The sequence below is a fragment of the Herpailurus yagouaroundi genome, unplaced genomic scaffold (assembly GCF_014898765.1).
Source record: "Herpailurus yagouaroundi ecotype Mexico unplaced genomic scaffold, PumYag 188, whole genome shotgun sequence".
Classification (NCBI taxonomy): domain Eukaryota; kingdom Metazoa; phylum Chordata; class Mammalia; order Carnivora; family Felidae; genus Herpailurus; species Herpailurus yagouaroundi.
In genome coordinates this window covers 22,333,334-22,357,420 of record NW_024412419.1, presented here as the reverse complement: position 1 = coordinate 22,357,420, position 24,087 = coordinate 22,333,334, and the positions used below count along the sequence as shown (strand labels likewise).

General features: G+C 46.3%; 2 protein-coding genes across 2 annotated transcripts in view; one reads left to right on the top strand and one right to left on the bottom strand.

Moving 5' to 3' along the window:
• Positions 1-10,681: 10,681 nt before the first annotated feature.
• Positions 10,682-20,807, bottom strand: GCKR (glucokinase regulator). Its single transcript, XM_040496900.1, is given in 18 exon segments — positions 10,682-11,073; positions 11,173-11,270; positions 11,463-11,559; positions 11,933-12,009; positions 12,396-12,493; positions 12,731-12,841; positions 13,496-13,601; position 13,710; positions 14,809-14,914; positions 17,193-17,287; positions 18,265-18,318; positions 18,498-18,564; positions 18,917-18,993; positions 19,295-19,366; positions 20,005-20,073; positions 20,264-20,398; positions 20,400-20,420; positions 20,748-20,807. Coding segments are annotated over 18 exon segments (1,458 nt in total). The 3' UTR covers positions 10,682-10,959.
• Positions 20,808-22,504: 1,697 nt separating this feature from the next.
• FNDC4 (fibronectin type III domain containing 4) overlaps positions 22,505-24,087 on the top strand; it is a 2,811-nt gene continuing 1,228 nt past the window's right edge. The window contains exons 1-4 of the mRNA XM_040496876.1: positions 22,505-22,844; positions 23,029-23,173; positions 23,251-23,366; positions 23,596-23,889. Coding sequence (XP_040352810.1) covers positions 23,053-23,173; positions 23,251-23,366; positions 23,596-23,889 — 531 coding nt within the window. The 5' untranslated portion in view covers positions 22,505-22,844; positions 23,029-23,052. The remainder of the gene's footprint in view (positions 22,845-23,028; positions 23,174-23,250; positions 23,367-23,595; positions 23,890-24,087) is intronic.

The window sequence follows — 24,087 nt, the reverse complement described above, 5'->3', positions numbered from 1 at the left end:
TTATTTATCCAGACCAACATGGGTTTGGATCCCACAAAACTGGGATCATGACCTGAGCTGAAACCAAAAGTTGGTTGCTCAACCGGCTGAGCCACCCAGGCGTCCCAATTCTGCTCATCTTGATGTTCAAATCTATATTATTCCCTAAACTTTTGTCTGCTTTTTTCCACCAATTACTAAGTATGTAAAATTTCTCATAATGATTGGGGATTTGTTTATTTCTCCTGTGACTACTGAGGATACTCACCTTATGTATTTAAAAAAAATTTTTTTTTATTCTTTATTTTTGAGAGAGATACAGAGTGCAAGCTGGGGAGGAACAGGGAGGGAGACACAGAACCTGAAACAGGCTCTAGGCTCTGAGCTGTCAGCACAGAGCCGGACGTGGGGCTCAAACTCAGGAACAGCAAGTTGATGACCTGAGCCGAAGTGGACGCTTAACCGAATGAGCCACCCAGGCGCCCCTGCTTTGTGTATTTTTAAATGTTATTTTTTTTTTTAATTTTTTTTTTAACGTTTATTTATTTTGTTGGGACAGAGAGAGACAGAGCATGAACGGGGGAGGGGCAGAGAGAGAGGGAGACACAGAATCAGAAACAGGGTCCAGGCTCTGAGCCATCAGCCCAGAGCCCGACGCGGGGCTCGAACTCACGGACCGCGAGATCGTGACCTGGCTGAAGTCGGACGCTTAACCGACTGCGCCACCCAGGCTCCCCTTTTAAATGTTATTTAAAATCATAAGTTATTCCTGGTGAATTAAATCTTGTATTACTATGAAGACCCTCCTTATCTCTAACAATACTTTTTGCCTTTAGTTCTTTTGTCCGATACTGATATTGCTGTAGCAATTTTCTTTTGTTTGATAGTTGCATAGTATATCTTTTCCCATTCTTTTACCTTCAACCTTTCTATATCTTTTCATTTTAATATTGGATAAATAAACAAAATCTAAATATATGTTATTTTCAAGAGACACATCTAAAACAAATAGGTTTTGGGGGCACCTGGGTGCTCAGTCAGTTGAACGTCTGACTCTTGATTTCAGCTCAGGTCATGATCCCAGGTTCACAAGATCCAGTCCCATGTCAGGCTCTGCGCTCAGCATGGAGCTTGCCTGAGATTCTCTCTCCCTCTGCCCCTCTCCCTCACTCATGTTCTCTCTCTCTGTCTCTCTCTCTCAAATATTAAAAAAAAAAAAAAACACTAAAACAAATAGATTCTAACTGGAGCATTGATAGAGTAGGCAGTTAGTTAGACATGTGCTAGGGGCAAGGACTGTGATAAATAGGTTACATATTAGAAGCTTAGAGAAACAATATCCTGACTTTGTGGCGTCCAAGACCTCTGTGCTAACAGATCAAGAGCCACAGGTGCAGCACAGGCCCCTCTCCTCTTCTACCTCTGCCCCAAGGTAACCCCTAGACTCATTATAATGTATTTGCATTGTGGTTTTAGCCTTCCCTCCACCCCAAACACAGGGGAAGGCTGCCCTAACTGTTATGGTACAAACCTTGTAGGGTCAAAAACTCCCCCTCCCAACCTGTGGGAAGAGTCCCCCAAAAGATTGCAAGCAGCCTCCTTCAGAGACCACCTCACCCTATCCATGACCCAAGACCCTGGCCCCCCATAGAAAGAAAAGATCCCTGTAGCCTCAGGGCAGTTGCTACCTGGGGGCCTGCCTGCTCTCCCACTTTCAGCGTGTACTGTCCTTGATACGCTGCTTTGTGCTTGCTACTTTCCTTCTATCTTTATTCAAGCACAGATCCCCATGTAAATCTTTCGTGGGGATTCCAAGAACCAAGACCTCCATTCATACAACACAGATTCTCCCACCTGTAACAACATGTATCCCATGTTGCTACTATTTTTCTCTTTCCATATGCTGTTCCTTGGAAGCAAGCCCCTATGTGTAGCCCACAGTGGGGATGGAGGGAGTGAGGGGTGTTAAGCTTCATCTCTCGGAGTAGGGTATATCGACATGCATTGTTTGGAATTCTTGTATAGGGAAGATTTGTTTCTTCCTCTTATTTATTCAATTATCTTGTTATATCCGAATGAACTCATGCATACTTATCTTGTACTTCGTGTTACAGTCCAATACTGTATTATTTATTCTGGTGCTCAAATTGTTCCAGCTTTGCCCATTGGGAGGCTCTCTTAGGTTGGGTCTTGTGTCCCTTTGATATGACCTCATCCCTTTGTTTTTACGAGCATTTCTTTACTTTCTGGCACTACAAGATGCTCCCGGCTCCCCTTCCTGTCTCTTCCACCCAAGTCGTAGCACCACAGCTACTAGTTGACAGGTAAGCCCAGTTCTTCTCTCTTCCAAGATGGAAGCATTTCCCACTACCTAGATGCATGCAGTGCCTAGGATTTGACCCACTTGTCCATACCAGAGCTGAGTCTGGATTGGATCTTAGACATTTTGCTGTACTCATAGGGCCCATCCCTGGAGCCAGATTTGGGGCCCCTCTATCTCCTACCTGGTCCCAACATCTTCCTTCAGCCTTACTGTTCCATGTGCCCGGACCCAATCTGTCTAATATTCAAGACCATTCATGAAAGATCAGCTGATTTGGATGGAAGATCCTGGGTTTCACTTTTTAATATATTAAGTTTGAAGTACATGCAATAGCCAAATATCTTGTACCCTTTCTCTCTTACTTTTGATCCAGCAAATGAGTGTAGCAGGAAATTGTTTCCTTCATCTTCCACAATCCAACCCCATCTTCTGAACTGACCTTTAGTCATTTCAACAGAATTACTGTGTTGTGTTGATAATAGATTACTCTCTAGCTTTCTTACCTTCAGAAGTTTGCTTTCTCCAAAATAATGGTAAGTGTTGTTACCCAACCATTTGTCTCTGGATAATTCTAAATTTTTTTTTATTAGTTTTCTTTATTTTTGAGAGGCAGAGAGTGTGTGGTGGAGGGGCAGAGAGAGAGGGAGACACAGAATCCGAAGCAGGCTCCAGGCTCTGAGCTGTCAGCACAGAGCCTGATGTGGGGCCCCAACTCATGAACCATGAGATCATGACCTGAGCCGAAGTCGGATACTCAACCGACTGAGCCACCCAGGCACCCCTGTATCTGGATAATTCTAAAATATATCTTTAAACCTCTTTAGTTCCGCCTTGAGGTCATATTCCATTGACAATGATCTGACTCTCTGATACTGGAACCACACACAAGTACCAGTTTCCAAACATGCCCAGGTTTTCTTTGGATGTTCCTTCACCCCACCCCGACCTCCTTTTCCCCAAAATTTTCCTAACTGTTGGCCTACTCTGTAATCTCCCCCCAAATAACTCTGGCAGCAATCTGTACCTAGCCTGCTGTTCTAATCTACTTCGACTCTCTCTGTCTTGTTTGGGAAGTGCTCATATGTGCTTGTGAATTCCTAGCGGGTGGGGATTCAGACCGTAGCCATCTTTGTGACCCCCATTATGCCAGACTGCATCCAGCCTCTCCTCCACCTTGTTCATAACAGCTGAATATCATACACAACTGTACAAGAATTGAATTCACTCGCTATCTTTGTACCATCCAAGAACTTGGCAAGTAAAACAAAACAAAACAAAACAAAACAACCTCTGGACTTCTAGAACCGTCCTGCATCCAACCTTGGAGAAATCTGACCTTACACCATATCCATTTCACATGTGGGAGTGAGGCTACTGTACATGTTGGCATCATCAACAGGATCATGGGGTACTCTGCCCTCTCCAGTGCTCAAAAGCAGGGTATCTTCTCTGACTTGATCCTGTTCACGGTGCCAAGAAGAGAGAGGAATTTACCCAATGAAAACACAAGGGAGAGAGTTCTGGGTAAAGAGAAGCAGAGAGCCTCTGAAGGACCCTTTCCTCACTTTACGCATCTTGAGCTGCAGACTTAGGAAGAAGCATTTGTGGAGGATGAAAACCAAAAGGATGACGCAGAGAAGGCACCATGGGAGTGGTGGTTGAGGAAAGCGGTACCGGTTAAGGATCTAAGGTACAAGGTACATGTCGATGTACAACAGGAAAAGAGAGCTCAGATAGAGGCCCACAGATAATTCGAGGGCATTTATGGCTACCTTTAAAAGGTTGATTACTTTATCCTAAAACCAAAATCTGGGTGCACGTGGGTAGCTCAATCGGTTAGACGTCTGACTCACAGTTGCGTGAGTTCAAGCCCTGCATCAGGCTCTGTGCTGACAGGGCAGAGGCTGCTCGGATTCTCTCTCTCTCTCTCTCTCTCTCTCTCTCTCTCTCTCTGCTCCTGCCCCATTTGTGTGTGCTCTCTCTCTCTCTCTCAAAATAAATAAACTTAAAAAAAAAAAAAAATCTGGCTCTTAAAAGTTACCTTACTGCCTGAAAGTTCCAGTGAGCTTCAGAGGTTTTAGTTGGGTACTTCTCAGGCACAAGGGGGAGCCCACTGTCTACTATCAGAGTCTTATGTCTAGCCACTGAAGAGCTGGTATGGGTCTGTGATGAGCAAGGGTGCCTTTGATTTGTCAAAACAGATGACAGCGGAGGTGTAAAATGGACAGACAGAGGTTTCCAGTGTCTGTCGCGTCCTGCCACCAAAGGCTGTTCAGCACCCCCAGGGTTCCTTATGTTCATTGCCCTTACAAAGTTGGACAGGGGATACAACTCTCACTTCAGGGTCTAATGTGTGGATGTAGTTTGCATTCTAGTGACAAAGATCCTGTCATGCCTAACAGGGACTCTTTTTCTGAGTGGCCTATGTTGGGGGCACAACTTCTTCCCTTTTCCTCTGGAATTAGCTAAATTCCCACCTCTCCCCGTTTGTGTGATTCTATGCGGGAGCAGCGCGTCCGTGCGTGTGCGTGCACATATGCGCCTACATGTGTGTTGGGGGTGGGGGTGGATACAGAGATGCTGGAGTAAGGTCTGGATTAGCGGCCAATGAAATGGGCTTGGGGGGCAGGGGGAAGTAAAGAAACAAACCTGCTCTTGAGACCAACCCATGCCACCCATCTTGTCCCACCTCTAATTTATTAACTCGGATCTACTGAGCTTGGAAGATTCACTTTCCAAAACAAGACATTTAGTTTTATTTCTAGAATCAGAACATGCCAGTGAAAGTGAGGACCACTGGGTCAAAAGCAAGAACTACCCTCAAACTTTCCCACCCTGGGCTGCGGGTGGCCCTGGGATTGGGCCTCTTCTCCCACCACAAGTGCTGCTAGCCCAACAAGCCTCCGTGAGCTTCACTTCACTTGCCCAGAAACACCAGTTCACTGAAGGGCAGGCTCTAGGCTTGATGATGTTGGAAATCAACATTCTCACCAAGGGAAAACAGGAAGGAGAAGAAGGCCGTATGTATATTCTCCTATGTGTATATATAAGTACATATGTGAAAAGAACATATACAGTTAACCCTTGAACAAGGGTTTGAACTGCACAGTTCCGCTTATATGTAGATTCTTTTCTTTAAATACACTGTGGTACTGTAAATGTATTTTCCATATGATTTTCTTAATATTCTTTTCTCTAGCTTACATTATTATAAGAATACAGTATATAATACATATAACATAAAAAATATGGGTTAATTGACTGTTTATATCATCAGCAAGGTTTCTGGTGAACAGTAGGCTATTAGTGAAAAGTTTCTGAGGAGTCAAAAGTTATATAGAGATTTTCAACTGCATGGGGTGTCAGTGTCCCTAACCCCCACATTGTTCAAGGGTCAACTGTATTTCCTTGTTCTTTCTACTGAAAAGGCCAAGAGGCAAAGTCATCAGTAGCAGTGAGCCTACCCAGCACCTAGGTTTCTAAATACAGCAGTACCCACTTATCCACAGGATAAGTTCCAGACCCCCCAGTGGATGCCTGACACCATGGATAGTACCGAACCATATGCATACTATGTTTTTTCCTATACATACATACCTATGATAAAATTTAGTTTATACATTAGTCACAGTAAGAGATTAACAAAAACTAATAACAAAATAGAACAATTGTAATGTACTCTAATAAAAGTTATGTGAATGTGGTCTCCCTCTCTCTCTCAAAATATCTTACTGTACTATACTCATCCTTCCCCCTTCTTGTGACAATGTGAGATGATAAAATGGCTACGTGATGAGATGGAAAAAGGGGAATCACCCAGGCATTGTAACGTAGCGTTAGGCTACTACTGACCTCCTGGCAATCCGTCAGCGGGATCATCTGCTTCTGAACTCTATTTGATTAGGGTAAAGGAAACCGTGGAAAGCAAAGAAGGGGGGACTGCTGTACCAATCCCCACTGACAACCACCAGGGCTCCTTGAAAATTACTGATTCCAGCCAGGGCTGGAACCAAGGAAAGTACAGGCTGAACCTGGGACATTTCTGTACTCCTACATAGATTGGGTACACAATTGTCCATACACACACACACATAAATAATAATTAAGAGATTTAGAAACTGAAGTGATTTCCAAAATGTCTTGTTAAGCAAAAACACAAGGCACAGAAGACTATAATATGCTACCCTTTGCATAAGAGAAAGGTAATTTTTTTTTTCCAAAAAGAAACATAGATGGGGAGCCTGGGTGGCTGAGTCGGTTAAGTGTCCTAATTCAGCTCAGATCATGATCTCACGACCTTTGAGTTTGAGCCCCGTGTCAGGCTCTGTGCTGACATAGCTCAGAGATTGGAACCTGCTTCGGATTCTGTGTCTCCCTCTCTCTCTCTGCCCCTCCCCCGCTCACACTGTCTCTTTCTCTCTCTCTCTCAAAAAATTTTTTTTAAACAAAACACAGCAAAGAGTGTTCAAACACTAATGGGGATATGTCACAAGGACACAGGGGCCAGCTTGAATAAACTCTCATTTTGAACATTAAAATCAATAATGACAGGAATGGATTAAAACACATTTAACAACAACAAAAAATTAATGAGTCCATACAGAGTCTAAACAAATATAGATGAGTGGGAAGAGAAGAGAAAGATTTTCTTTCCAGAAGAATGTAGAAATAAGGATAGAAATAGAAAATCACCATTTTAAAACCACCATAGTAATAATTGATTCAACCAAGAACCACCAGTGCATGCTAAAACCATTGGGTGAAAGATTGCTAAGGAACAGGATACAAAGAAATCTGATACTACCTTGAGTAACTGATCAAACATAGCATCACCAATAAAGGGACTAACTGATATCAGGTGCCTCCTAATGTGATAGGCTGATAAAGGATATCAGTACTCCTATGCAGTACTCCTGCCAAAAAACTTCACCTGAATATAATGAAGAAACAATCAGGCAAATCCAAGGTGAAGCACATTCTAAAATCAAATTGGTCCAGATTTCTATGCTATCAATGTCATAAGGGACACAAAAAGCAGCTAAAGAACTCACGTAGAATAAAGGAAACTAAAGAGACCTGATGACTAAATGCAATGCATTATCTCTGATTGAATCCTAGGCCTGGAAATAAAAATAATACAGGGAGAATTGGGGAAGTTTTAATACAGTCTGCATGTTAGATAATAGTATTCACTGTCATTTTCCTGAGTGTGATAATTATATTGCAGTTACGTATGCAAATGTCCTTGTTCTTAGGGGACACAGTAATTTATGTCAATTGTCATCATATCTCCAAGTATCTTTTAAATAATTCAGAGGAAAAGAGGGATGAAACAGATGTGGTAAATGTTAAAGACTGGTTAATCTAGGGAAAAGTGTATGGGTGTTCACAGTCCTATTTTTGCAATTTTTCTGTAGGGTGGAAAATTTTCAAAATAAAAGTGTGGGAGGAAAAAATGTGTGGGAGTTTACATCAAAAATATTTCTGCAACTAAAGATTTACTAATGGAAACCTCCTTATTTCAAACAATTGCTATACATTTAGAAAGATACAAACTGGATTCAAGCAAAAGACAGAAGCCATAGACACACACACAAAATATTGCTAGATGTGACTATCGAAAAATGTAAATCATCTCTACATCAAAAACATAGAAATAAAAAATAGTAATAAACTAGGGGAAAATATAGAACAGGAAAAAATGGCTGCTATCCTTGCTATATACAGTCCCTCTTATAATTAGTAAGAAAAATAGACACTTCTAAAAGAATGGGTGAATATTCCCAAAAGGTATGAAGAAGTAATTCAATAAAGAAAAAAAATTCAGGGGTGCCTGGGTGGCGCAGTCGGTTAAGCGTCCGACTTCAGCCAGGTCACGATCTCGCGGTCCGTGAGTTCGAGCCCCGCATCAGGCTCTGGGCTGATGGCTCGGAGCCTGGAGCCTGTTTCCGATTCTGTGTCTCCCTCTCTCTCTGCCCCTCCCCCTTTCATGCTCTGTCTCTCTCTGTCCCAAAAATAAATAAAAAATGTTGAAAAAAAATTAAAAAAAAAAAGAAAAGAAAAAAAATTCAATGGCCAATATATACTTTTTTTTTTTTTTTTTTTTTTTTTTGGAGACAGAGACAGAGAGCAAGCAGGGAAGGACAAAGAGAGAGAAAGAGAGACAGGATCCCCAGCAGGAACCCCACCGGCAGCACAGAGCCTGACACGGAACTAGAACCTAAGAACCATGAGATCATGACCCCAGCTCAGAAGCTCAACTGACTGAGCTTCTGACTCAGAAGCTCAACTGACTGAGTCCCCCAGGCGCCCTTTAATCTTTTTTTTAAATATAATTTATTGTCAAATTGGCTTACATACAACACCCAGTGCTCATCCCAACAAGTGCCCTCTTCAATGCCCATCACACACTTTTCCATAGTCATCAAAGGAATATGAATTAAAACAACACTGAGTGCTTTTTGTTCTGTTTCGCTTTCTTTGATGATTAGTGAAGATTAAAAAGAACAATGCTACCCAGTATTCAAAGGGTATGGGGGAACAAGCAATTTTCTACTTTGTTTACAAACCTTTTAGATCACTTTGACAACCTGTATCCAAAAGCCTTGGAGCACCTGGGTGGCTCAGTCGGTTATGCATCTGACCCTGGCTCAGGTCATGATCTTGAGGAGGTCCAAGAGCTCGAGTCCCATGGAGCCCCGAGTCAAGCCTGGGGTCAGGCCCTGTGCTGACAGGTCAGTGCCTGGTGCCTGCTTCAGATTCTGTCTCTCTCTCTCTCTCCACCCCTCCCCTGCTTGTGCTCTCTCTCTCTCTCTCAAAAAATAAACATTAAAAAATTTTTAATTAAAAAAAAAGCCTTAACATTTTACACACCTTTTGGCCCAGTGATTCCACTTTTGAGGTTCATCCCAGGGCTTATCCTCACGAAACAGTCAAATACATGTAGAAGGATGTTCAGTGCTGTATTTTGATTAAAGCCATGATATCGAAACTATCTACAATGTCTAACAATGGAGGGAAAAGTGAACAAATTATGGTACATCCATACAGCAGGATACTACATTAACATTAAAAACAATGATGTGGATATAATTGTGCAGAAAGGTGCTCATAATTTTCAATGAAGAGAAGCAAGTTAAAAACAGCATGTCAAATATGGTCCTATTTTTGTATAAATATACTTACATTTGCATAAAAAGTCTAGAGGGACATTCTCCATAATTTGTCTAAGTGGTTTTTGGGAAGAAGACTGTTATGGATACTTTTTTCCTTCTTTTGATTTCTGTATTTTCTAAAGTTTTTACAATGAAAATATTGCTATTATAATTACAATTTTCTTTAAAAATACAGATATCTTTCAAAAGATCACAGGTTAACACTCTCTACTGTATCCCCTAACCCTGGAATAGTACCTGGCATGTGATATGTGTATAAAAAATATTTGTTGAATGAATAATAAAAGAATCTGGCTCAACTCACAGGTATGGCCAAAGTGTATATTTTACAGCAAAATCAACCACGGGCTTAGAGTCACAAGGCTGGGGTTCCAGTCCTGACTCCTGCTTTAGTTGTGTGGCCATGATTATAATCCCTTAATCTCTTAGTTTCAACTTCCTTATTTGAGATATGGGGGACATTAAACATACATCCTTTAGGAGACTGTTATAAGAACTGATATTATAAATGAAATACCTTGCAAAGTGCAGAGGCCTACGTGTGTATTAGGTATGATGACTGTATAATAAACCCTGTAAGTGTGGAGAGGTATATCACATAAAGGAGGAGCCTAGACAATGTGGGTTTAATCAGAGAAGACTTCTTAGAAGATGTGAGATCTCAAAGGAGACAATGAATGTGGAAGGTATGCCAAAAAGTAAAGTTTTGACGAATGAAGAGCATTTGGAAAGAAGATAAAGATACATGTTGGAAGGAGCATGGATCCCCTGGCTCAGGGGGAGAAGGGCTTCTGGTGAGCTCTGAGTACAGGTAAGGCAACATTCCAGCTGTTGTCTGCTCGAGTTAGGAAACTTTCTGGAGGAGGTGATCTGAATAATGGATGAGACCATGGCTCTCTAGGGCAAACCTTCAGGGCCCTCGTTGGGCCCTGTGGATGGTAAACAGGTGTTGCGTGAGAAAACTGAGGGCCAGAGACATAAAACTGCTTTCTTTCTTGGGCTACAAAGCACAGCTGAACTGACACCCAGATGTCCTGATGTCCACTTCAAACTCTAAACTGCAAAGTGCACCCAGGGTGATTATTATTTCTGTGGTTATCATCATGGGTGTACCAGATTATAATTTTACTGGTAAACAGGATCCGTATCAGTGTAATATTGCCTGCAGTGAATTCAGCATAGTAAACTTGCAAACCTATACCATAAAGACTTTTGTATAGTGAGGATGACTATGGTATTGACAGTGAACCTGTAACAAAGGACCAATGAGTATCTGTCAAGTGATTGGTGGTCTGGCCTTTTTTGCATTTTTCTTTTTTGCATATTTCTGGAGAAAACTGAGCCACTGCCTTGGAAACTCTGACCAGTGACCTGGTAGCCCAAGAACTTGCCCAGCTGGCTTTGTGGAAGTCCAACAAAGCTTTCTACCCACTAGCCTTGAGTTTTCTAATTTCTGGAATCCCTCCTCCTCTGAGTTCTTTTCTATAGATAATACTTTCTCATGCTCCATACCTGGATAAAGTGCCCTTCATATTCGAAGAAAAGCAGTGGCCACATGATACTGATGATGGAGGGGAAGAGTTTCTTCAGAGGGGTCTGGAGAAAGAGAGACAGAAAGAGGAACAGAAGAAGATCTCCAGGAAGGCCTTGCTGTAACTGCCACCCAAGGTTCCCTCCTAAAGGCTGGACCCTCACCGGCAGGGACTGCCCCACAGTGCTGTGTGCCAAGGCCTGGATGTTGGCAGTCTTCTCTTTCACCTGCTCCACCAGCGTCTGCACCTCCATGAGGTTGTCTAGAAGGGGAGGGCACCGGAGTTGAAAGGCTGGCTATTCAGCTGTTCTTCCTGTTACCCTGGGGTCCAGTCAGGATATATGCCCCTGTCCCTGCCTCTGAGCAAGTGCCTTAAGATCCAGAAAAACGACAGTTCCTGAGTCACTCCACTGCCTCCATCTACTCACCCCACTGCTCCCATCTTCCCTCTTACCATCCAGGGTAAAAATGAAGACCACAGTGTCAATTTCTGTGAGGGATGGCAAGATGGAAGTCAGGAAGTCCTCCTGGGAGAAGGAGAACTGGGGATCCTGCGCAGAGGAAGATGAGAGATCCCCCCATGAAAAACTCCAGCACATTGGCTTGGAGACTGCAGAGAGCCTCAGAGAACCTTTAATACAGTGTTCTTGTATATAGATGAAAGGTTCAAGGAGGTAGTGTTTTGCCCAAGATGATGCAGCAAGTTGAGGGAAGAGCATGGGACTAGAGCCAGCTTTAGAGGGCGAATCCAGAGCCTTCCACCCTCCCTGTGCTTCCCCAAAGACTCCTGACCTCTAACCCATATTCTCTTCTCTGGATGACTACCATGTTGTACTCCCCGACCTGTCTCCACCATTCCTTACCTCCCACTCCCTGCTCACCAGTCACCTTCACAACCTCTCCCACATCCCATCATCCTCCCACCTGGTTGATGAGCTCAGCCTTCTGGTTAAACATATCACTGTGATCACCAATGAGAAAGCCACGGACATCTCGGAAATCTGGAAAGTTTAAGGAGTAAGGAAAGTTTAAGGAGTAAGTTTAAGGAAAGTAAGAGAGGAGTAATGGGCTTTATGGGAAAGAAAGGTCCCAGACTTGGGGGGGGGGCAGATGTTAATGGGGCTTGGAGGAAAGTGGCAAGTGGGGTGTAGGGTGAGGTGTAGCACGCATGAGAGGCCACAACTAAAGCAGGGCTGGGAACTGAGGGACCAAGGCCGGAGTAGGGGCTCAAAGGAAAGAGTATTTGACTGAAATGCCTATTCAGATAGAAAAGAATGGACATTGAATGAGGAACCCTCATGGGTTGGGAGTAGGAAAGTGTTTTGATAGCAGACCAACTGGTTTGCATCAGGAGGAACCAGGAAGAGAGTCTGGCCTGGGGTTCCACCAGCACCAAAGGTGTGGATGCACTCCACTCCATCCATGATGGCAATGATGCCAAGGGTCTGCCAACCAACCAGGTACACTCAGCCTTTTTTCTCCAGGCTGAGAATGGGCCAGAGGTCAAGACATGAGAGATCACAGTAAAAAAAAAAAAAAAAAGAAAGAAAGAAAAACCAGGGATCAGAGAAAGATGCGTATGTCAGAGCACAGGAATAAACCAACACAAAGCCTGCCATGACCCTCCACCATGCGGATCTGCTACCCTCACCATGTTAACATGTGTTCTAAGGACATTCCCCATCCACACCACTTCCCCCCTCCAAACACATTTCCACACACCTGGTGCTGGCTTGCTTCATCAGGGTGGCGCTCTTAGGGCTTGGGCTATAGGTCACCTGATGAGCCCGCTCAAATGTCCACAGGATTTCCAGAAGGCATCTGGGAGAAAGGCTAGCAGTTCCCAGGGTGGGCCCAGTGCCCCCTTAGAAAGTATGAGTATCACCCCTGCCCAGGGGAAGGCACAATTCCCTTAAAAGTAAGTTCTACTGGCCCTTCATGGAAGTACAGTGAGTGGACCCCGACAGCATTCCAGAAGGGCAGAAAAAGTTTCAGTGAGCAGAAAACAAAGACCAGACAGAAGGACAAGGACATGGGAGAAGGATAGGATCAGAGTTGGTGAGAAGGTAGGTGGAGAGTCTGGGAGCCAGGCCAGAAACCCTGGTAAGGGAAGAAGCCCCCAGCAGAATGAGCTCTTCCTGCCTGATCTGGAACATCCCTAAGTCACAGACTCTCCGAAGCTAGGTTAGTTTTGGATGTCCCAGATGGGTTCAGGGATTAGGTGCTCCAGGTGGGCACAGGGATTAGTGGGCCCTGAGGAATCCAGGGTCCGCTGGAAACAATCGAGACTCTAGGACTGTGTGGTGGGAACAGTGGCATCCCCGGGCCAGCTCTTTTCCCATGGGAGGATTGCTGGCGCCTCTCACCCTTGCTGCCACTAACCAGTCTCTGAGTCCGGACCTGCCACCCCCCAACCTGTACCATCCCACTCCCTGCCTGACTCTGAGCTTTCTCTTGTCCAGATCTTCCCTACCTCTCTGACGCTGCAATGCCCCCCGGTCCACAGTCTTGTGCGCTGCCAGTAACAGGGTTTCCAACAGGATCTTGGTAGCGTTTCTACCTTTCGTCCAGGATGAGCCACTGAGGCCCGGGGCTGAGGAGGTGATGACACCCAGGAGGAATTGGGGAGGAAGGAGAATCCCCAAGCTCACTAGTTAGTGATCACTGGGCACGCAGTCTGGTTAGTGACTCCCGGGCATGCGCTCTGGTTAGTGGCCCTTGGGCATGGAGTCTAGGTAGTGACTCTTGGGAATGCAGTCTGGTTAGAGGCCACTCGGCATGCATATGGCAGTACTGGTGGTGCTCAGTATGCTATGAGGAGTGCTGGGTTGAGGGCTTAACTGAGAGAAGGAGAAGAGAGAGAGTAAGGGCCACCTCTGGTCGTTTCTATGGTACATTCAGGACTCTGAGGATGAAGCCACAGGGACTGGATGTCCTGCTAGCTGGAGATAAGCGTTTTTCACTGAGGGTCTTTTTTTCCCCCAAGAACTTTCTCCCCACTCAAGGCCCCATTTTTTAAAGAGCAGTTTTTCAATGCAAACACCACATTTCATGTTCTTTGGACAGATCAATGAAGCAGCCATTGTAATGGTCCAGGTAGGTAACACCACACACCAAACATAAAGAGATTATTGCAAAAAGCAGGACAAAGGCAGTGTCTGAGAAAAGGAGATTAAAAGCAATCAGCTGCAGGCGGGAGAGGGGAGCTCCTGAGAGATGAAAGATATGGCACTCACATGTGACGTGGGGTTCCTGCCTTCCCATCTCACCAAAGGAAGAGCAAGGAGAACGTCACAGCCGTGCCCGTCACAGGCAGGGAGGGGCAGCGACAGCGATTCAGCCAAGGCTCCTGCCAAGTCAAAGTGAGTATAGACGATGCCGGTGCCATGCATCCTCGATGCAGAGAAAAAGGCACAGGAGCACAGGAGGCTTGGAAGGCCCACTCAGTTTTGGAGAAGATTAGAAAGCAGAAGAATGAAACTGAATGCCATATTTTTTAAAGCCCATCTTTGAAATTAAAACACAAAAGAACAACTCTTTCTACTGATAGATGAAGAAGAGGTTCTTCAAACAGGAAACTGCCCTAGATGGCTTAGGTATTTGATGATGACTGATTTAAGAGGCAGGGTCAGGATGGAAACACATCTTAAGGTGAACAAGGAAAGGGGAAAATAGGATTTGCTTTACAACATTTTAGTTGACACACAATGCCAGGAATTCAGACCAGATGTAACAACCTAAAATTGGAGGCATTTGGGAAGTGGCAAGCATTCCCTAGGTGGGGGTGGGGAGGATCCTACCCCAATTGCAGGATTGAGCACAAAAGCTTCCTGTTTCTCTTGCAGTTTCTGCATCCATTCTGCTACTTGTCAGAATGTCGAACGCCAGTCTTCAATGGGGTCATTTCTGGGGCCCACAGAGAGACAGAGGTGGGGAGATAATCTGTGAGGATCTCAACGAAGGGCTTCAGATGGGAGTCAGGATCAAAGACCACATTGAGATTGGGGTCCAAGGACAACAACCTCCTAGAGAGGTGTGCTTTAGAGCTCTTAGGGGCGCTGTGTCCCTGAACCCCAAGGACAAGGGTTTGTAAAACATTCAGCGATTTAATCCCAGAGCATAGCCAACTCTCAAACCTAAAACTCCAGCCTGAGACCAGAACTTTCTTGTATCCTGGTCCTTGCACATGTTCCACTGTCATGACCATACTACCCACACTCTCTGTAGGCCCCTGGAGGAGTACCTATCATCAGAATGTCAAAATTGCCACCTTATTTTCAGTCGTAGGGTCCATCAGAAGCCCTTCCCATTCCCGGAAATATATTAGGGAAATCTCCCCAAATAGCAAACCCCTCACTACATGAGGGACAAGACAACAGTTCCTCCTGAAGGAACCCAATTACAAGGTATGAGGCATAGCACCTAACAGTTGGCAAACATACCTTTAATAAATGAATCCTGAAGAAAACAATGTGCTAATGGGACAAGAGAGTAACAATCTTGTTGGCTGCGTAGGTGTAACCATGGAATCTCTGAAGAATGGGGATCTTCGGTAGTTGATCTCTGCTTGTCAATTCTGCTAGGGGATAATTAGCAAATCACCTATTGTGGCAGGAGCTCAAAGAGTTACCTTTGAGTTCTCCCTAACCACCCCTAATCATCCCATCCCTGCAAAAGTTCTACCCCTTCTTGAACTATTTTTACATTTTTTCATATGTATTTCTTCGAGGGCAAACAAGTTTCACATATTACATACCCATCGTGTTAAGTGTTTCCTATCATTTGTCCTCAAACTACTTCTGAAACTCCTCTCCCAGAGAGAGGAGACAGTGTTCACTGGGTGGTTTAAAACCGAGATTCTTAAACTTGGCTAGTCATCAAAATCACCTGGGGAGTTTTGTTTGTTTGTTTTTTAAACTACCCATTTCTGAGTACCACGCCCACCCTGAGAATCAGCTTCAGCAGTTCTGGAGAGGAGCCCAAAAATCTGTATTTTTAAAATGCTTCCCAGACGATTCTGAAGATCAGCCAAGTTTGGGAGCCACTGATTTAAGGAACAACTGGAAGATCTCCACGCCTACATTGTTTGAAATCCTTCATTTCACTTAGTCACAGTGCCTGAAATTAGCATCATTTGCCGCAGATACATTTTTGGTGAAGGAGAGTCCTCCATTAAAAGGATCAGGGTTAAAAGTATCTCAGACTCATTTATATGTTCATACGAATTACACTACAAGCCTGGAATCTAGGAGTTGAGAAAAGGGCCTCAGAAAAGAACCCAGCTGTCCCTCCCTCCAAGACCACCATTGAATGTGCAAAGCTGCTTTTGAGGAATCAACAAGCCTTCTCTGGAATGCTCCAGAGAAGGAAGCCTTCAGCTTCATCAGGGCGTCCACTCCAAAGGTTAATTTACGGAGTTCCCCAAACCTGCCTGTGCACCAAAATCTCCAGGGATGTTTTTAAAAAATAGATATTTCGGGGCCTTACCCCAAACCAACAACATCAGAGCTCTCACACAAGGGGCTAAGAATCTACTTTCTTATTGCTTTAACACTCTCAAGGCAGCACATTCACAGAACCACCTGAGCACTATTGGTTTCCTCTGCTGACCTTCTCTGAGATCAAAGTGGCCATTCACCTAGAGAATAAGAGGGAGGTGATTTGGTGGCACAGAGTTCTCAGGAAAGGGGAACCGGGTGAGGGATTTGAGTAGCCAGAGGGGACTGAAGGGGTGCCCAGAATGACAAAAGAGAATGGATGCTAAAATAAGGGAGCTGGGCAAAGGGAGTCAGTACCCAACACTCCTTTGAAAAGACACTTGAAGGAAAGTACAGAACTTTGTGGTACGCATTTCCCTGACCCTATTCTATCTTCTAGCCCTTGTTTTCCTTGCTTCTTCCCTCCCTGTTTTGAATGTATCCTTTATTGAATTTTATGTGGTCTTTGTAAGCTGCTTTTAATCTTTTCTGAAACAAGAGAATAAATCAACCAACTGACCAAAAACACAAAAATAAAAACCAAAATTCATAAGCTTAGGGACAGTCTATATTTACTTTAATATTCTGAGATGTGATTAATGAGACCATAAAAACCGTGCCCTCACCTTTGTGGATTTTGGCAGGGTTCCTCTCTGCCTCCCCCTGGGGGGTTGGCCAATCATCACCATTCATCACGGAAGGCTCACCTGGCCATATTCACGGGGTTGAAACCGACCAGGACTGGCAAGAAGATGGTTGGGTTATCCATGCAGTAGTCCATCTGGCCTGCCACAAAGGGAGCCTGATGGTAGGGAGAGAAAAATAGGCATGATGAGAGGGGTTACTCTAGTGTTGCCCAAGGCCCATGTGCATCAGAATCCCCCAGAATGCTTGTTAGAAACGCATATTCCCAGGCCCAGTTAAGATCTACTGGATCCACATTTGAAGGGAGAGCCCAGGGCCTGTATTTTTAACAAGATCCCCCAAGGATGTCCTCTGCACGGTAAATTTTGGAAACTACTCAACTAAATTGTATGCTCCTTAAGGTCAGTGTCCTGCCCTCCTTGTGTGCCTCCTTCCACATCTGGCATCGCTGAACTCGTTTCTGTTTAGTGAATTGTTAGAATCAGAGAGCTGCAGTTGTGAGGGAAAATTTGGGTCACCTAGGCCAGTGCTTCTCAAACAGGCTACCTGGGAATCTTGTTAAAATGCAGAGTCAGACGCAGTAGGTCTGGGGTGGGACCTGAGATTCTGCATTTCTAGCAAATCCCAGGAGATACTGATGTCGCTGTGTGAAGACCATACTTAAGTAGCAAGGGACTGGTCCAGGGGTCAGCTCTTTCTATAAAGAGTGAGAGAGTAAGTATTTTAGGCTTTGTGGGCCCTATGATCTCTGTGCAATACTCAACCCTACCGTTGTAGGGTGAAGTAGTCATAGATATTACGTAAACACAAACAGCTGTGTTTCAATAAAACTTTACTTACAAAAACAAGCAGTGGCAGGATTGACCTGCCAGTGTAGTCTGCTGACCCTGGGACTAGTCCATCTATCTTGGTTATTGAACAGATTGATACACAGGTATTCTGAAATAGGATCCTTTTCCCATTGTCCCACATTCATACAACTGGATCTTAATTAGTGAGAGTAAAATCAAAATTCCTTATGCAAACCCTCTCTGTTGTCTAGCACCCACTTCATCAATCTATTTTCCATTCTATTCTATTCCCACTTCCTTTCTCCCCATAGGATAGATCCACCCAGCCTGTCTTCACACTCACAAAGAGTCTCACCGAAATACCAGTGACAATCACCCTCTTCTTCCCAGCAGCCACCTAGGAGAGGAGGATGGGTGAAGCAGTGCCACCAGGAGGATTCTAGGATGCAAACCTATCGTGTGGGAATGTCAGGGGCAGGACTGGGGAAGGGAATGGGCTTTGGCTAGATAGGGGCTTTCGTGTCATCACGAGAAGGAACAGAGGTCTCTGGTTGACTCTTAGTGGAAGACACAGACCTTTTTTAGTTCCTCAATCCTGTGCAGAGCACTATCTTCTGTCCCCTCCCTAGATGCCACCACAGACCTAAGAGGACAGACTCAAGGTCAGTGGCACTGGTTTGGAAGTAGAAGCCTATGGTATATTAGGGCAGGCTGCTTTGAGAGAAGGGAATGAAGGGAAAGCTACCATTGACTGAACACCTACTATTTGCTTGGCACCATAACAGATACTCTATAGGGCTGAAAAACTCAAATACCTACAAAGGCAAGTCATATAATTTAAGTATGTGAAGGCAATAAGTGTAAGGCAATAAGAAACAATGGGGACCAAAGCAAACTGGATACAATCTCCATCTAAAAGCCTTAAAATTAAATTTATAAAAAACACTATCCAGGCCAAGCATATTCATAGACCAACATAGACCAATTTGGCTTACCTGTCACCTCCTGCAATGAGGTAGGTATAAAGAGGTTTCTGTCCTAAACCTTTCTGACAAAGCAAAGGAGCAATTATCTTGGATTTTCGACACCTAGAGAGTAGAGACTGTGTAAGGATTCTCTCAGGCCAGTGCTTAAGCCAGTACTGCCTGGAAGCTGGCACTTAAAACGCTACTTGCAGATGATTGATTGGGGGTGGGGGGAATGGGCTGTAGAGACAGAAGATATGGGGCTCCATATGGAGTGGGTTCCAGTTTGGAAGAGAGGGAGCCAGGGATAGAGGGGTCCACCTAGGAGCTTAGCTATGATTAGCTTTGTGGTCCTGAGGGTCACCCCAAGAAGGCAGAGGGAGGAAAATCAGGGATAGGGGCACTCACCAACATGAAGAATGCCATCCTGCCAGAGATGCCCCCTCCACTCAACACCACAAGCACCCCCCCCCCAGGCTCCTGAGAAAGGAAAAATGCCTACGTCGTCATGGCCTAGCTCAGGTTGGGGGAAGCATGTTCTTTTCTTTGTCAGTAGCAGAACAGGAATTAGGGAGTCTTCTTAAGCTTCTTATGACAAAAGTGAACAGAACATAAGCAGTACGATGTGGCAGAAAAAATCCTGGATTTGAGAAAGAAACTTCAGTCTGCTCCTAACTCTGGCTTAGCTACTTATTCAAACCCTTACTTATTCCAGAAAGGACCGAGCAGCTTGGTCATCAACCAACCAATCAATCAATCAATCAATAACACAGCGCTACCCAGCAATTATTAGCTGGATATATTTGGGCAAGCTACTGTGATTATTCTTTGTTTTCCTATCTGGAAAAAAAAAGGAGACAATCACACTAATTTCACAGGTTTTTGCAAAGGTAATGAGTGTGAAAGTACATGGTCAATTATAAAGTATTATGCAGATAATAGTTATTTTAATTACTGTGGATTAATAACATGACAATAAAGATCCCAGGGGGAGGACTGGGAGAAAGGAGAACTGAGATCTAGCAAAATGAGAAGTGGAGGCCAAAAAAAAAAAAAAAAAAAAAAGAGAAAGGTGGAGAGAACAGAAGTTCAGGTGGGAGCAGATGAAGAGTCAGTACCTTCAGCACTTCCTGAACTTTTCCAGCCACTTGTACCATGGTGGTCAGAACTGATTCACTATACAGTCACTATAGGCAACACGCAGGAATCAGAAGCCAAGAAAAAGAGAGTGGATTGGGGTGGGGGAGAATGAATGTTGTGGTGGAGGGGCTCTCAGGGTTTCAAATATTAAGGACTATGGTCTCAGAGAGCAGAGGTTAAGGTGCGGTTGGGGTTGGCATCTCTATTTTCAGTGTCCAGGGAATGGGTCTGGGTCACCTGGTACATGGGCATGACTTGCCCCTTCTCCTGGAAGATCTCAGCATCACATTGCCCCAGCAATCGAACAATTTGTTCAGTATCTGCTCTGTCCAGGTCCTGGGTCAGTGGGTTTGACTTCTCTGTGATTGGCAGGGGCTGCCTCATACCCAGACAACTAGAGGGAAGGGGGCACAAAGATACAGGCAGGAAGCCGAAGCTTCATTCATGCCTGCTGATCCAGAGGTGGGAGTGGCAGCAGGCGCAGTACTTGGACACGGACAAACACACACACACACACACACACACACACACACATGCGCACACACACATCACCCAAGGATTTAGCCTGCACTTGGTACTCTGGGCCTATAAGGGAAAAAAGATCAGGAAGGAAGATGGGAAGGAGGAGGGAGAGAACAGAAACCAAGAGTGGAGGAAAGTCCAGAAAAGAAATGATTCTAGGAATCAATGCAGAAGACCAACATGGAGAAGGGGGTCTCACCTCCCACTTGCCAGGCTCTGGGGTCTCAATAACATGTTGAAACCGTTTTGTGCCCGGCATGGTTGCACGCTGTGGACACCCTGTCATGCCTGCCTCTTCAGCCACGCAAACCTTTCCGTCACACTAACTCAGCTTCCAGCTGGCAGGGCCTTATCTGAGCCACAGTGATGATTAACCCAAGTACCCTGGCCTCTCTGAGTACCACCCCCTCTGAGCACCTCTTCCTGCACCCTTTCCTGGTCAGTAGGCCCCCAGCCCACTCGTCACCTCAGGGGAGCTCCTGGGGTCCTTCTTTGCATGCATGCAGACTGCCCAGCCTCTGCTTTGCCCCTAAAGAGGAAACCTGAGGTTCATTACCCTTGCCCTTTGGACACAATGACCTCTTCTCTGGATGACCTGGAGGCTGGAAGTGCAGGACAGTACTCAGGCTCAGGCTCAAGCCCAGGGCAGTGAGAATCCCTGAGCAAGAGTGCTCTGGGACCAGGATGCATCAGGAGGCCAGAGATCAGGATCTTCAGGGACAGTGGAGGTCAGAGGACCTGGACCATAGCTTGATCACATGCTCAGAACACCCAGTCCTCCCTCTTGCCCCATTTCACTCTTTCATCTCAGAAGGAAGGCAACAGAAGCTTCAGAGCCCCAGGGGGACACACACTGAACTGGATATTACAGGAGAAAGTGCCACAGAAATAGAAATGCTGCAATGAGAATTAGAAACCAAAGTATCTGCCCTAAATACATTAGCCAACATTTATTTACACTGAACAATGCACTTTTCACATATCTTATCTCATTGGATACATTAACACTAAGAAGATTGTATTGACACCCTCATTTTTCAGATGGTGAAACTGAGGCTCAGATAAGTGTTTTGCTAAAGATCACATAGCTGACACAATTGGAACTCACACCCAGGTTGTCACTCCAGATCTCATGAAATAACTTAAGGATTTACATGTTTGTTGAATGAATGAAGTAACTAACAGATTAAGTACAAATTACTGATAATCTCTCACTCACATAGTGTTGTAAGATTTATAAAGACATTTCCCAACATTTTCTCATTCGATCTTCCCAACAGCCCTATGAAGTTCTGGACCCTCTGATTTGCAGGTAGGAAACCTGAGACTTAGGTGACCAATTTCTCCATGCCAAGCAGTAAGTGGCAGAGCTAAGACAAGAACCATAGGTCGCTCGCTGCTCTTTGGATTTCCCCCTATACACCCAGCAATCTTAATAATCACTGTATCTCCAGCTCTTAACATGCCAGAACACATAGGTGACGCTCAATAAATATTTGTTTAATAAGTGAAAGAATGAATGAGAGAGTGAAGAGAATCAATATCAGATTATGAATGGGGAAGAGATTTAAAAGCTGACGCAGTCTACAAGTAGAAGATTGTTAAAACAATTATCTCCGCCACGCTATCCCTCCCGCACGGGAGGTGCAATTCCTTCTCCCAACTTGGCTAATTCCAGCGCGGGCGGGAGGGGCCCTCCCAGGTGCAGGAGACCCTCGCACCTGCGCCTCTCCCCACGCCCCCCGCAGGCTCCAGGGCCGGAGCCGGGATCGGAGGGATGGGGACCCGGGAGGCCGCCAATGGGAGGGTCGTGGGAGGAGCCCCGGGAGAACGGGGTCGAAGGGGGGGGCAGGAGGGGGATGACGGCTGCGAGAACCCCAGCGGGGCGGGGCGGGCCGGCACGTCCCGGTCGGGCTGCGGCGGAGCGAGCGGGGCCAGCTCTGCAGAAGGCGGCGGCTGGCTGGCCGGGACGGTCACATCCCGCTGCAGGGGCCGGCGGAGCAGCCGCACTGCCTCCCGCACCCGGACTCAGGCCAGCGGCCAGGCCGCGCCGGCACCGCCCCCTGCTCGAGGACAGACTACGCGGCCCGTCCGAGCTCTGGGGGCCCCGCAGCCCCGCGGCCGGCTCCCGCTACGCCTCCGCTCGCCCTCTGCCCGCAGCTCGGTCCCGCGCTGCCCCCCGCGCCGGGCCCGCGCCGGGATGGGGTAGGGGCAGCGCCACGGAGTCGGGCGATGGGCCGCCCTCTGGGCACCGAGCAGCCCCCCGAGGCCTGACCGATCGCGAGGACCGGCGGAGGTGGGTGTGGGCAGGGCAGAGCCGCGCACCCGGGTGCCCGGGTGATGCGGGGGCGGAGAAGACGTGGAGGGAAGGGGGGCTCCCGGGATGCTGTGGGCGGTGGGGAGCCCGGGAGAGCTGCTGCCACCGTGTGTTCTGGGCAGTCCTTGACCCCCCCCCCCCCCGCAACTCCTGCCACCTCCAGGAGCCCCGCCTGGATGTCAAGCGGATGCCCCAGTGCCTCCCAGCGGACTCGGTGGGGACCATGGCTTCGCTGATGCCCCTCTCCCCATATTTAAGCCCCACGGTCCTCCTGCTGGTCAGTTGTGACCTGGGCTTTGTGCGAGCAGGTGAGTAAAGGGGGCGTGGGGTTAACCAGAGCTTGTGGATGGTACCTGTTAACCTCTTAACTCACTGGCACCCACAGACCGGCCTCCCTCTCCTGTGAATGTGACAGTCACTCACCTCAGAGCCAACTCGGCCACTGTGTCCTGGGACGTCCCAGAAGGCAACATCGTCATTGGCTACTCCATTTCCCAGCAAGTATGAATCACCCTTCTGCTCCCTCAACCTGTGTCCTTGGATCTCTGAACATTCCTTCAGTTACCCCCACCCCAGAACTAAGCTCCCCTCCCAATGGTGGAGGAAGCTGGGACCTGGTGTTCCCTCAGTCTCAGGCTGCCTTTTTCACCCTACTCCGTGGAGTGCTTGGATGTTCAAGAGTCCTGGGACTGGTGTGAGACTGCCTTCCTGTCCCATCATCTCCCTGCAGAGACAGAATGGCCCTGGACAGCGTGTGATCCGGGAGGTGAACACCACCACTCGGGCCTGTGCCCTCTGGGGCCTGGCCGAAGACAGTGACTACACAGTGCAGGTCAGGAGCATCGGCCTGCGGGGAGAGAGCCCCCCAGGGCCTCGAGTGCACTTCCGAACTCTCAAGGGTTCTGACCGGCTACCCTCAAACAGCTCAAGCCCAGGTGAGGGTCTCAGCTATTCTCCATTCCCTAAACTTTGGATTCTCTGGCTTTTTACCTGGCCTTTAGCCTCTTGTTTATTTCCCCAACCAGCAACACTCTAGCTTAGATGAATAAAAGGATGATTTAATTCATCATACTGCCAAGAAAGGAAGGAAAAAGGTTGGCAGGGGACTGGATATAGACAGGCTGATAATGAATCGTTTGGGGGAAGGGCTTTTAAGCTTCCTTTTACCCATCCTCAGTTCACAGCCTCCACCGCAGCCTGCGTGAGTACTCGCATGCAGCCC